The 13,491-nt window shown below is 45.4% G+C and overlaps 1 protein-coding gene across 2 annotated transcripts in view; it reads right to left on the reverse strand.

Moving 5' to 3' along the window:
• TRANK1 (tetratricopeptide repeat and ankyrin repeat containing 1) overlaps positions 1-13,491 on the reverse strand; it is a 931,136-nt gene that overhangs the window by 707,240 nt on the left and 210,405 nt on the right. For both annotated transcript variants that reach the window (XM_069214995.1, XM_069214985.1), the window contains exon 5: positions 5,947-6,065. In XM_069214995.1, coding sequence (XP_069071096.1) covers positions 5,947-6,065 — 119 coding nt within the window. The remainder of the gene's footprint in view (positions 1-5,946; positions 6,066-13,491) is intronic.

Below are 13,491 nucleotides of genomic sequence, written 5' to 3' on the forward strand. Positions count from 1 at the left end.
TTTGACTTGTATTTTTTTATTTGGATACATGGCCTGTATTACATTGTGAAATGCCTGAACCCTTTGCGGGCTTGGCGTGGCAATCCCTTTTGCTGTGTTGATTGTCGCCCCTAAGTATTGCTGTGTTTGACACGGCAGAAGGTGTGACTTTGTGTAGTTGATTGAGAAACCTAGTTTGTGGAGGGTTTCTATGACATACTCTGTGTGTTGTGAACACCGTTCTAGCGTGTTTGTTTTGATTAACCAATCGTCTAGGTACGGGAACACATGTATTTGCTGCCTTCGGATATGTGCAGCTACGACTGCTAGGCATTTTGTAAAAACTCTTGGCGCAGTTGTTATTCCGAACGGCAACACCTTGAATTGGTAGTGTACCCCCTGGAATACAAACCTCAAGTACTTTCTGTGTGAAGGATGTATCGGCATATGGAAATATGCATCCTTTAGGTCTAGTGTTGTCATGTAGTCTTGTTGTTTGAGCAGTGGGATTACGTCTTGTAATGTCACCATGTGAAAGTGATCTGATTTGATGTAGGTATTTAATGTTCTGAGATCTAATATAGGTCTCAGACTCTTGTCTTTTTTGGGTATGAGAAAGTACAGAGAGTAAACTCCTGTTCCTTTCTGTTGGTTTGGTACTAATTCTATTGCTTCTTTTTGTAGCAACGCCTGAACTTCTAGTCCTAGAAGATCTATATGTTGTTTTGACATATTGTGTGTTTTCGGTGGGACGTTTGGAGGGAATTTGAGAAATTCTATGCAATAACCATGCTGGATAATTGCCAGGACCCAAGTATCTGTTGTTATTTCCTCCCAATGTTTGTAAAACTTGCTTAGTCTCCCCCCCACAGGTGTTATGTTTTGGGGATGTGTGACTTGTAAGTCACTGCTTATTTTGCGGAGTTTGTTGGACTTTGGAACTTTCCTCTATTTTTTTGGAACTGTCCCCCTCTATATTGTCCCCGAAAACTTCCACGCAGATATTGGCTCTGATAAGTGGGCCTTGTTTGTGAGGTTGGGGGTTCTGTGTTTTGCCCTCGAAACCCCCCTCGAAACTGTGTTTTTCGAAATGTGCCTCTGCTCTGTGGGGAGTAGAGTGCGCCCATGGCTTTGGCCGTGCCAGTGTCCTTCTTAAGTTTTTCGATAGCAGTGTCCACCTCCGGCCCAAACAACTGCTGTCCGTTAAATGGCATATTGAGCACAGCTTGCTGTATTTCTGGTTTAAATCCTGATGTACGCAGCCATGCATGTCTCCTTATTGTTACTGCTGTGTTAACAGTTCTAGCAGCTGTGTCTGCAGCATCCATAGCTGACCATATCTGATTGTTGGAGATACTCTGTCCTTCTTCAACTACTTGCTGTGCTCTTTTGTGGAACTCCTTGGGCAAATGTTCTATAAAATGTTGCATTTCGTCCCAATGAGCCCTATCATATCTGGCCAACAAAGCCTGTGAATTTGCAATACGCCACTGGTTTGCTGCCTGTGCCGACACCCTTTTGCCTGCTGCGTCGAATTTGCGACTTTCCTTATCTGGAGGTGGTGCATCTCCTGAAGTATGTGAGTTTGCTCTTTTGCGAGCTGCCCCTACTACAACTGAGTCCGGTGTTAGCTGTTGTGTGATGTACACAGGGTCTGTTGGTGGCGGTTTATATTTTTTCTCCACTCTTGGAGTAATGGCCCTTCCTTTTACAGGCTCCTGAAACACTTGTTTGGAGTGTTTGAGCATCCCAGGTAGCATGGGAAGACTCTGGTACTGGCTGTGTGTGGACGACAGTGTATTAAATAGAAAGTCGTCTTCAATGGGCTCTGCATGTAGGCTGACATTATGAAATGCCGCTGCCCTCGACACCACTTGTGCGTAGGCTGTACTATCTTCTGGTGGCGACGGTCTAGCTGGATAACAGTCAGCACTACTATCTGACACTGGTGCATCATAAAGGTCCCATGCGTCAGGGTCATCTTGACTCATCCCTGTGTGGGCCGGGGATTGCATCATAGGTGGAGTGGCTGCCGGTGATGTTTGCGGAGAGCATTGTGGAGATGGTGGCGGGGTTACTTGTTTAGCCACCTTTGCCTGTGGCTGCTTGCCTTTCTCCTGGAAGGCAAGTTTGCGTTTCATCCTAATAGGAGGGAGAGTGCTGATCTTTCCCGTTTCTATTTGGATGTGGAGCCGTCTTTGGGTGTAGTCCTGCTCCATTGTCTCTAATTCCTGTCCAAATGTATGTTTTTTCATTTGTGAGGACAGTCCTTGTTCCTCTGTGTAGGAACCTGATTTCGGTTCCGAAGCCGGATGTTTCTGTATCGAAACCTTTTCGGCTACTTTTTTCGGTTCCGACAAAACCTTTTTTGTTTTCGGCGTCGTGGTCTCTCGGTGCCGACTCATTTCGGTGCCGCTGTCTTGGTGCCGAACCTGCTCGGAGCCACTATCTCAAGCCCGAGATTGCTGTGTGGCGGTATCTCGACCGGAGTCGGATGACTTCGCCACCAGCGTGCCCTTTTTCGGTGCCGATGATCGGTCACCTATTTTTCGGGTTAAGCCATGGCCTGTTGGCGGTGGCGTCCCCTGGGCTTTTGTTGTCTTCTCGTGAGTTTTATGTTTCGACGTCTTACTCACGGTTTTCGGCGTTTCTTCGGGATCGAGCTCGTCCGAGTCCGATTCATGGATGGAAAAGCTTTCTTCTTCCTCCTGCAAACGCCCTTGTCCTGTCGGCGCCGACGCCATCTGCAGGCTTCTTGCTCTTCGGTCTCTTAATGTCTTCCTCGATCGAAACGCTCGACAGGCTTCACAGGTATCCTCCTTGTGCTCTGGAGACAGACACAAGTTACAAACCAGATGCTGATCTGTATATGGATACTTGTTATGGCATTTTGGGCAGAAGCGGAATGGGGTCCGTTCCATCAGCCTTGAAGAGACCCGTGGCAGGGCCGACCAGGCCCCGACGGGGGGGATCGAAAAAACCCCAAAGGGCCACCGGAGCTCTTCAAAAGTCGGTGTCGATCTGTTATAACTAACCCGATACCGAACGCAAACAATACCAACGATTTTTCCGAGATTCTAACTAACTTTCCGACCCGAAACACGGAGCGAAAAGGAACACTTCCGAACCCGATGGCGGAAAAAAAACAATCTAAGATGGAGTCGACGCCCATGCGCAATGGAGCCGAAATGGGAGGAGACCCTCGATCTCGTGACTCGAAAAGACTTCTTCGAAGAAAAACAACTTGTAACACTCCGAGCCCAACACCAGATGGCGGGATGTGCACAGCATGTGTATCTGCAGCTACACATGCCACCGAACATATATATATATACACACACACACACACATAACCTATTGGAGGTCGCCAGTAGATGTTATAGTAAGGATAATGTTTCTATAGTAAAAGCGGGGGCCCGGGAAAGAAAAAAAAAAATGTATATGTAGGGCTTCGCGAATAATAAGAGCTTGTGCAGAGAGCTGCAGAGCTCTGTTTGGCTGCCAACACTTGAAACCAGTTGGCAGTCATCTTGGGACTCACTGAAAAAAAGTGAAAAAAAGAAAAGGGGCCAGGATAGTGACACGCTAACCCTTAACTCTGGTGCTAGGGTACCATGAGGAACTGCGCCAAAGCAAAAAAGCACTTTTGTTTAAAATTTTTTGCCTCAAATTCACAGCAAAATTAAAAAAACAAGTGTGGGCTCCAGCTTGTTTTTATGAAGCCCCCAGGGGCATGTTGAAATAAATGAGGTGAGCGTATGGGGCCCCCACCTCCTATGGTATTTTTCGGCCCCAGGGACCACCGCCTCCCTGGAGCTGGAATCACATATAACTGAGAAGGGAGAACGGGGGGGGGTGCGCTGCAGCCCCAGGGATCGCCACCTCCCTGGGGCTTACATCATAAGGAATGCGGGGGCGTGTGGCTTCCCCGCAGCCCCAGGGATTGATAATAATGAATACGTGGGGCTGGGTGTTTCTCCCCCTCCACCCCCACACACACACAGCCCCGGGCCCCTGCACTTCCCCAGGGCTTAAATCAAAAGGAATGCGAGGGCATGCAACTCCCCCCAGCCCTGAGGACCACCACTTCTCCAGGGCTTAAATCGTAAGGAATGTGGGGGCCCACACGGCCCCACAGCCCCGGGGATCACCACCTCACGCCACCCCCCCATAGAGCCAATAGAGGCCCCGGGGACCACCACCCACCAGGGCCAGCTCCTGTTATGTCCCGGGGTGCCCACCCCTGGGACATGGCTGTTTGCTCTCACTTGGCAGGAACTTTGACAACTCCAGCCAAGTGAGAGCAAACACTTTGCCTTCTACAAGTGGGAGCAGTCAAACAGCTCCAGCTTGCACATAGCAGTGTTTTCCTCTGTTTCATCGCATGCAAATGTGTGTGCAGGGACACAGATAAATACTTTGCTGCAGAAAGTAGGGAGTTACTATTTCAAGCAGCTTCCTGCTTGTGGGAGCAATACAGACTCCTGCCAGACGTGGGAAGCTGGCTAGGACTGCGGGGGCCTTCAGGCTCCCTCCACGGTTCTATCACTTTCTCTTTCTCTTTTTCTGTTCCATGGAAGAGAGAGAGAGAGAGAGATTGTTATTGCAAGGGTGACTCCATGCAATGACCTCAAACTAGCAACATGTTTGGCGCAAATGTTATATTTATGTTTTGATGGACAGCAGACCTGGGTCACTTCTGGCCTCATAGTCAAGCTCTTGGGCTGTCAGTTGGTTGAAAGTTCAAATCCTAGTATCGAATGACAGTGTGTCTGTTTATTTTCTAGTGGTTTGACTGTTAAACATTCATAGGGATGGAACATTGAAGTTTTTCCCCTCAAAATCTGTGGGTTGAATGTCATACATAAGTCTGGACACTGCACAGTAAGGAGTCACCTCTGGCTTAGTGTTTAAGGTCTCAGACATTCACACTTTCATGCTTTAGTTTCTTTTTAACTACACATATTAAAGTTACATACTTAAAGGTGATCTTACTGTTTTTAATTGACAAAAAAAAAAATATTTTCAATTTGTCCGGAAATATCTCATTCTAGGTATATCATTCATCAAGGCCTAAAAAACGATCTCTCTCTCTCTGTTTCACTCTTACAAATCTTTCTCCAAAACCCTTTCTTTCTCAATCTTTCACTTTCTCTCTCCATCTGAGGATTGGGTGATTATAGGGGACTGGCTGCAGGGCCTGTCTCCAGGCCAGGCTCTGCGGCAAACCCAAACTGCGTACGGCTGGTGGTTACAGGGGTTGGCTGCAGGGCCTGCAGTGAACTTCTGCTGCACATGGCCAAAGGCCATGCGCGGCAGTGGTTGGATGAAAGTAATGTATCGAAAATTACTTTGCATTTTAAAAAAAACTAAAACTAGAAATTCACTGAAACAACAAAAGCTGCAGGGACGTTATAATTAAGCTCTCATTTTAAACGTACAAAACCATAGAAATTCAACAGTTGTAGTTAGCGTTATTTCAAGTAACTATAACCAGCACCCTAAGGTAACTGTAACTTACACTCTCACCATGCACTGCTAGATATTCCAGCACTCATGACATCTTTTGTAACATCATTGATAATATCACTGTAACATTTGTTGGAAAATTATTAATAAAAAACTGTACATGCGGGGGCGCGAGTTATAGTTACCTCAGGACACGAGTTATAGTTACTTGAAATAACTAACTATACCAGGTTTAAGGTTTTGTACGTTTAAAATAAGAGCCTAACTATAACGTCCCTGTGACCTTCGGTTTTTTAAGTGTATATTTGTCGGAAAGATGTGAGAAAATGATTTACAAAGTACATTAACTGTGAGGAAAGGATTACTAGCAAAGTCCAACAAACGTTCTTGAATTGCATTTCCGTATTCAAGTATTCTTTCATCTTTGAAAAAGATGCAAAAGAGTGCATGAAGTTGTTTTTATTTTTTCCCAATAGTTCAACAGAAAACAATTCTTACCCCCCAGAAGTCTTTCTTCGCCAGCCTTTCAAGGACCATCTGCCACACTTTTGCACCAAATCCATGTCGCAAAATATTCTCAAAGACATCGAAAAAGGCAGCTGGATGTATGATTTCATCTATTGTATACAAAATAGCATATTTCAAGCACTGGGTCACAAAAACATAAAAATAAACACTTTAAGTGGCTCAGTTTTCTTGGAAGATCCAGAAACAAAGAGCATTCTATTCACAGAGCCCTACACATTTCATTAACTGCAGAAATGGCAGTGAGGTGTATCTGCCACAAAGTTTATACCACATGGATGGGAACACCGGCGGTGAATAAACAGCCAAAGTACTGCACTTTTTTGTTTTGAATCGCCCGTTTAACCAGAATTAACTCATTATCCTTTCCTTTTCTAAGGTGTCTGTTTATTGTTTCATATAACAAGAACATAAAAAAAACGAAAAAACAATTCACATCAATGGTGTATTGTCTTAATCTACTGTGTCAGCTCTCTTTAATCATTTTTTAAGAACATCAATGTAGCAAATACAACGCGAGAATCCAGGGGTAAAAGTGAAAAGGCACAACATAAAACAAATCTTCCCTTATCCTTCCCAAGATCAAAGTTCTATCAGATAAGTTATTCAACTGGTCATGGTAGAACTCCGGAACTAAATTGATATCTTATGTGGGGTCCCTAAGCGAGTACGTCCTGGGATTAGAGTTCTACTGGAATAGGCCCACAGCTCTTCATTGCAATGGGCACACCCCTAAAGAACACTCTAAATCACAAAGGGTTCCAACAGCGGCTTCCAAAAGCCCTCACAATTCGTATGTGTGCCATTGACATTGTTTGGTAGTTTCTCCATTGTTAATATTGCCTATAGTCTCTGAAGCAATTTGGAGCATAGGGTACGTAATCTTTTTCCAGTTAAAAACGATGGTATAGTGTCACTGCTCCCATGCACTGCAGCACCACATACCACTTCTGTTTAGATATGGCGTCATAACCCTCCGGTCTGATAACAAGAACCACCACTTGGTGTTCCAATGGTAGTGGATAACCCAGGACACTGTGTATCAGTTTTACCACCTCTTTCCTAAAGTGAGTAAGTCTGAGGCATCACCACCAAATCTGCAGCAGATTTTGTGCTGGTTGGGAGTCAATTTCTTCGTTGTATGCAGGAGAGGCATGTCCCGAAGGGCACTGGGGATCGACTGCAGGATTCCAGTTAGTGCAACTAGAATTACTCCACTAGGAGTACTTCACAAGAAATAGGTTGCTAAGAATGGGATAAATCAAAGCTGACCAATGTCATGGGGGGTACTAACAGCAAGGAGCACTGCTACACACCATATTGGAATGCCCATAGATACAAGGGTACTGGGGGAAAGTCCACAGGAAAATAACAGCTACTGAGAGTACCCTAGAACTCACTCCCCAACTAGTGTTTCTGGGTGTTTGGTGGGGAACAAATCCTGGACAGATACACAAGCCTTTTCAGCAATTTAGCTTCGATGACTGCAAGGGGGGACATAATTCGGTACTGGGAGGCTGAATTGATCCCATCAGTGGCCAAGTGGGAATCAATTCTAAACAGCTGTATGAGGTCTGAGGAGTAGGTCAATAGGGTCCGCGGCTGCCCCTACAAATTTGATAAGGTGTGGGGTCCCTGGCAAACTGCTGATGACGCTAAACAAGATGTGGCTAAAACCCCACAAAGTACAGCCATACTAGTGCGGATGAAGCCACTGAGACCAAGCTAAAAAGACAGTCTTGAGTGTAACTGGGGGAAGCCGGATGTGCCAGGTGGTTCCTTATTTGTTCTTGATGCAGATACCTGGCTCCTAGGGGTCTACTGGAAAGTGTAAGTGGGCCTGTTTACCGCAGTGTGTGAATTCCACAAGCAATTGTTTGTTGTGTAATCGTAATAAACAGATTTAAAAAAACAATAAATCAGCAGCTCTCCTATGTCTCCTCATTCCCTTCAACCATTCGAATTAATATTACAGTACATACAATGGAGGTGAGATTTGGATGTAATACCAGCTATACATGAGTGAAGTGAATTTCTCTGCATCTAGGCAAGTTTGTCGAATTTTAAAGTATCTTCTCAACAGTTCCCGTTGTTTCTTCGATATACACTTCTGAAGTGCTCTTTTCCACTCTTGATATGTGTGGCTACATTGGGCGCGCTTCTGTGTCTAAATGCATGTACTATAGTCCAGAGAAAGGACTCCTCTTGTGCTTATTATATAGGAGAGCAGTGCTTCAAACAGTGCCTTTGATATACCCGTTTAAAGTTGGGTTGTAAGATCCAGTATTTAAATAGGGTATACCTTAACCTCTCCCTTTTCATCCAAGCGGAATTCAGGTTTGCACTGTCGATGTGATTTAAGCGGTGGCGACTGAACACATCTGAGCTTGTGATGGAATCTGCTTCGCGTCACTTGTGAAAAGCCTATTCTTGCAACGCCAGCACAAAATTTGATGGTGTATGTGAGGAGGGGAAAGTAGCAAGTCCTCTTTTTATCACAACTTTGTCTCATTAACGTAATGAGGTATAAACCATCTACACAGTTGTGTATTTAAAGGTTTCCTTCTCCTCTCCTGCCACTTCACGTCTTCGCTCCTCTATTTATCTGAAATTATTCCTCCATTTGTTGTCCAATCTGTTCTTTGAATACTGCGTCTTTTATTAAAGAGGGTGTAGGTGCGCAAATGTATTTCTGATCTTATGTCCAACTGTAATTTGATAGAGACAGTTGCATGGTCCAACATTGATATAATGTCACTTTCGGCCTCACTAACCCAGAATGCAAGTAAGTTAAAATCTATTCTCACTGTCTACTTTATGTTGTTCTCTACAAATATCTCTTAAACCTAAGTCAGCCATTCACCACCTCAGTCATTTAGAAAATGCTCCATTATGACCGGGACCTTCCGTAGTTCTATCTTTTTGGGGGGTCTTATACTACATTAAATTCTCCCTCAACTATTATTTCCCACTTACCCAACTCCCCCTAAGGTTTCTAGGAACTCTCCCCAAAGTTATAAAGATTGTAAACTCATCACTAAAACAAGACATAGTCCAGGACTGCAGGACGATTGGGCAAGTGACACCCCTCTTGAAAAAAGCTGGGGCAGACCCTACAACGCTTACCAACTTTTGGCTAGTGCTGAACATTACCTTTTTTGCCCAATTGTTGGAAAAATGTGTGCACAACCAACTATGTCAGCATATTGAGCAGTTCAACCTGCTCAACCAACTTCAATCAGGATTCAGACCATGCTATAGTACAGAAACAGCCATCGATGTCCTTAACATGCTAGACCACAATAATGTCTGCCTACTCATCCTCCTAGACCTCTCATTGGCGTTTGACACGGTCAATCACAACAGCCTACTAGGATTGCTGGAAACCAGAAAAGGGCTATCAGGGAATGTGCCCAACTGGTTTGCATCCTTCTTGCAGAACCACGCGCAACAAATCAAATTAGGCAGCAGACTTTAAAATGCTTCACCAGTGAGACACAGAATCATAATACGGTCCACCGTTTCCCTCCACTCTCTTTAAGCTCTATATGGAGCCACTGATGGAAATCCTCAAACAAGTGAACCTTGCTTACCACATGTACATGGATAATATGCAATTACACTTAAAGATATCCTCCGTGGAGGATGTCATCCAATTTAAAAACACTCTAGGTAAAATAGAAACCTAGCTGTCTCAAAACAACCTCAAGCCGAACTCTGAAAACAGAATCCCAGCTTATCACCCCTCATATCAGCTCTCCACACATCCATAATTGGCTTAATGACCTAGACACCATCAACTGCAAACCTAGCATTATAGAAGCCACTAAATCCCTTTGATTAAGACTGGATAAGAATCTGAACATGCAAGCATGTCAGTGCAACCACACACACTGCATCATTCCAACTCAACCTACTGAAGAAAGTGAAACCTTTCCTGCCATCACCAGATTTTAAACTAGCAATACAAACATTAGTGGTCTCCAGACTAGAATATAGCTGTGCAACCCTTACAGGTCTCCCAGAGTAGAGAATCACTCCACTAAAATCAACCCTCAATGCAGCAGTAAGACTGGTAACAGGCACGAGACGCTTATCCACATTACCCCTTCACTTGTGTCTCTCAACTGGCTTCCTTTTGAAGCTATAACTCAACTTTAAATTGCCTGCCTCTCTCATAAAGCCTTGCACTAAGATGAGCCCAGCTACATGGTAGAAATGTTTTGAAGTAAAAGCTCCCTCAGGATAGAACCCCCAGATTGAGGAAACAAAAAACCTACACACGCTCCTTTTCAGGATGGGCTATGAGGACATGGACAACTCCACCACCTGCGATACGGTCAAACCCATCGACCCATTTTCAAAAAAGAGGTGAAAAGGATCCTGATAAACAGATTCCTCACAAAGTCTTTGTTAGCCTGTACCCAAGGACCCTGTGATTACACCACTACTACTACTACCACCACCACCACCACCACCAATAGGGCAGAAGCACACCCATCCCAGTAGAACTGCACACAAACCCTGTTCACCTGGACTCCTGAAACCAAATCATCTCAAGACCCCAGAATGCCGTCTCTGAGAAATGTCCTAGTGCTTCACAACCGAGTTGTGGATGTTTAATAATAGTTCTGATGAACCATATCATATTTTGTTCCAGTTTAATGTTTCATGTTTTATGTCATGTTTTTTTATGTTTCAGGTCTTTGCTTCTGTTTCCAATCTTGAGAACAGTGCTTTGACAGTCTTTGGTCATGTTCGAACTTTATTTTGTTTTAACCTGTTTATTGTTTTTAAACAAAAAGGTTCCCATACAGACACAGTTGTACTATGTGACTTATTCTATAACAATGATTACCCTATGTAGTTGTGAGATGAAACACTATAAATTAAGTTGCAGGGCACACATCACCTGCGTAACACATACAGTTCTAGCAATGCCTGAACCCACTAGACTAGAATAGCTAGGTAGTGGGTAGCATTGCGTAGCGTTAACACAGCCGTACGACAATCTTAAGTAGATGTGTCAGAGTTGGGACTAGGTGCAGGACATCCAAATACATCAACAACATACAGCATTTTGTGCATGTGTCGAAATCTTTACAGACTATTTCAAGTATGAAAAGATAGGAACATAACAATAACTAGCATGCTGATACACTCTATGGCCCTGCTCTCCATTTCAGCATTGGAATGGGTTTGTATAATCTAAGCACTACTCAGCAGAAAACACCAAGGTGCAGTACAGGGGGAGCCAGTGTGTGTCATCAAGCGCCATCAGCGCTTAAGGAAGCATTTAGAGTGGTGCCCCCTTCAAACTGCAGTGGCAGGGGACAGCTCTGAACTGCACAGTTCCAATACATCAGTGAGGTCAGTGTAAAGGACTGCCATTATAGTGTCCCACCCACTGGCCAGAGGTTACCTGTGCAGCTCCATTGCATCCTCGCATCACAGCGCCACACTCTCAGCCTGTGCCCAATTAAAAAATGAGCTATTCCAGACTACCAAATGTGGAGGCTCAGGGAACTTCCACCTGCGTGTGATCAATCGTTTTGCTAGAAGCAGTCCCAGATCGACCAAGGACGATGTGTTTCTGCTTCTTGCTTCTGCTGTACAGTCCTAGTATGCACACTTCCCTTGTAAGGTGCTAGTAATGAATGCATGCCTTAGGAATTGCCCAGGGAGTAGGCCTGTTGCCTCTGCAAAAGAGGTGTAGGATAAGAGTGCGCCGTTATACAGGTCTCCCAGTGTCTGCACCTCAGCCACCACACACAAGGCTACCACCATTATGGTAGTGAAGCAGCTCCAACGTGGCGCGCCCTGCTATGGCAGGACTGGAGCATATGGCTAAACCAGGTTGATGCGCCAGAAGCATCAGTGTGCTACCAGTTATAAGGTCAGCTGAGGTGGAGGTGGATGACTACAGGGGTAGAACAACGGAAGCATACTATCATGGGTCCAGGTCGGCAGCAATATAGCGGTTTCTATCAGCTGCTTCACAGCAAGCCATTTTGCAACCCACTGGAGCTGGGATGCTAAATAATAATGCTCAAAATTAGGGATAGCTAGACCCCCTCTGTCCAAAGGCTGGTACAAATTATTGAGTGCCACACGATATATAGATTTGCCCCACACAAAGTGTCTAATGACCGTCTCCAGGGATCGAAAAAAGGAAGTGCTGATATACAACTGCAAGTTGTCAAAGTAATATAAGAGCTGCGGGAGGGCCATCATTTTCAGTAACCACCCTCCCTGCCATGGACAAGATTGCCAAAGGCCATCTGGGCACACAGGGGCATAACAGTGTGCTTTAGATTGCCCTCTAGTAGATCCCACGATTTGTAGTATATTTGTAGGTCCAGATACCAAACCGTGTGTGGCTCCCAGGCCAGATGGGGTGCTAAGGGAGATGCTTCACGGATAGGGGCATGCGTAGAGAGCGGAAATATGCCGGATTTAACACAATTAACCTTGAGTCCCGAAAATCAGCAAGCTGGTGAAGGGCAAGAGTGATCAACTCAGGAATGGCTGAGGCATCCAAGTATACCAGGAGGTCGTCAGCATAAAGGGAAACCGCATGAACACGGTCTCCAAGAAGTATACCCCAATCACAACCTAGCTCGCGGAGGCAGGCTACCAGGGGCTCCACTGGCAATGAAAACAGTAGCGGTGACAATGGACAGCCCGGACGTGTGCCCCTGCCCACACGAACAGGGTCTGAAATCAGCGGGCTTGTCCTCACCGCAGCTGTTGGAAATGTGAAGAGCAGGTGGACCAGCTTTAAGTATCTTCCCCTAAACCCATTATGGGGCAGAACTGTAAATAAGTACTCCCACTCCAAGGAATTAAATGCCTGCTCCAGATCGAGGACCAGGCAACCCGCCCGCGGTCAAGGCACAAGGGTGAACTCCATTACATGGAAGAAGTGTTGCAGCTTAAGTGATGCGTTTCTGGCTGGAACAAACCTGTTTTGGTCAGGTGTACCAGGCCCGGCACAAATGGGGTCAGGCGATCCGCCAATACTTTTGCCAGAATCATGTTATCTGTGTTCAATAGCACCAATATGCAGTAAGAACTCAAGGCCGCGGGGTTTTTGTGAGGCTTTGGTAGGGGAACAAGGGGCGCATCATTGAGAGAGGCTGGAAGCCTAGATGTTCCCGACGGTCCGGCATATAGTGAGTGCAATCGGGGACCAGGAGTGTGGCATAGGCATTGTAGAACTCTGCCGGGAGTGCATCAGGCCCCAGGGTCTTACCCGTCGCCAACATCCTTATTGCTTTCCGTATTTCAAGTAGCCCGATAGGACTATCCAGCTCCTCCCGCTGATCAAGGGTGAGGGAGGCAAGGGACATTGTGGAGAGATAAGAGGCATTGTCCTCCGTTGGGGATGTTATGGTTGAGCGGTATTGAAAAGTATATCTATTAACCAGCTCCTGATGTATCTCATGTTGTTTGTATAACATAGGACTGGAAGAAGCGCAGAGTGCCGCAGTGGGTTTACCCAGGCAGACTCACCTT

Source organism: Pleurodeles waltl, chromosome 2_1, assembly GCF_031143425.1.
Source record: "Pleurodeles waltl isolate 20211129_DDA chromosome 2_1, aPleWal1.hap1.20221129, whole genome shotgun sequence".
Taxonomy (NCBI): Eukaryota; Metazoa; Chordata; class Amphibia; order Caudata; family Salamandridae; genus Pleurodeles; species Pleurodeles waltl.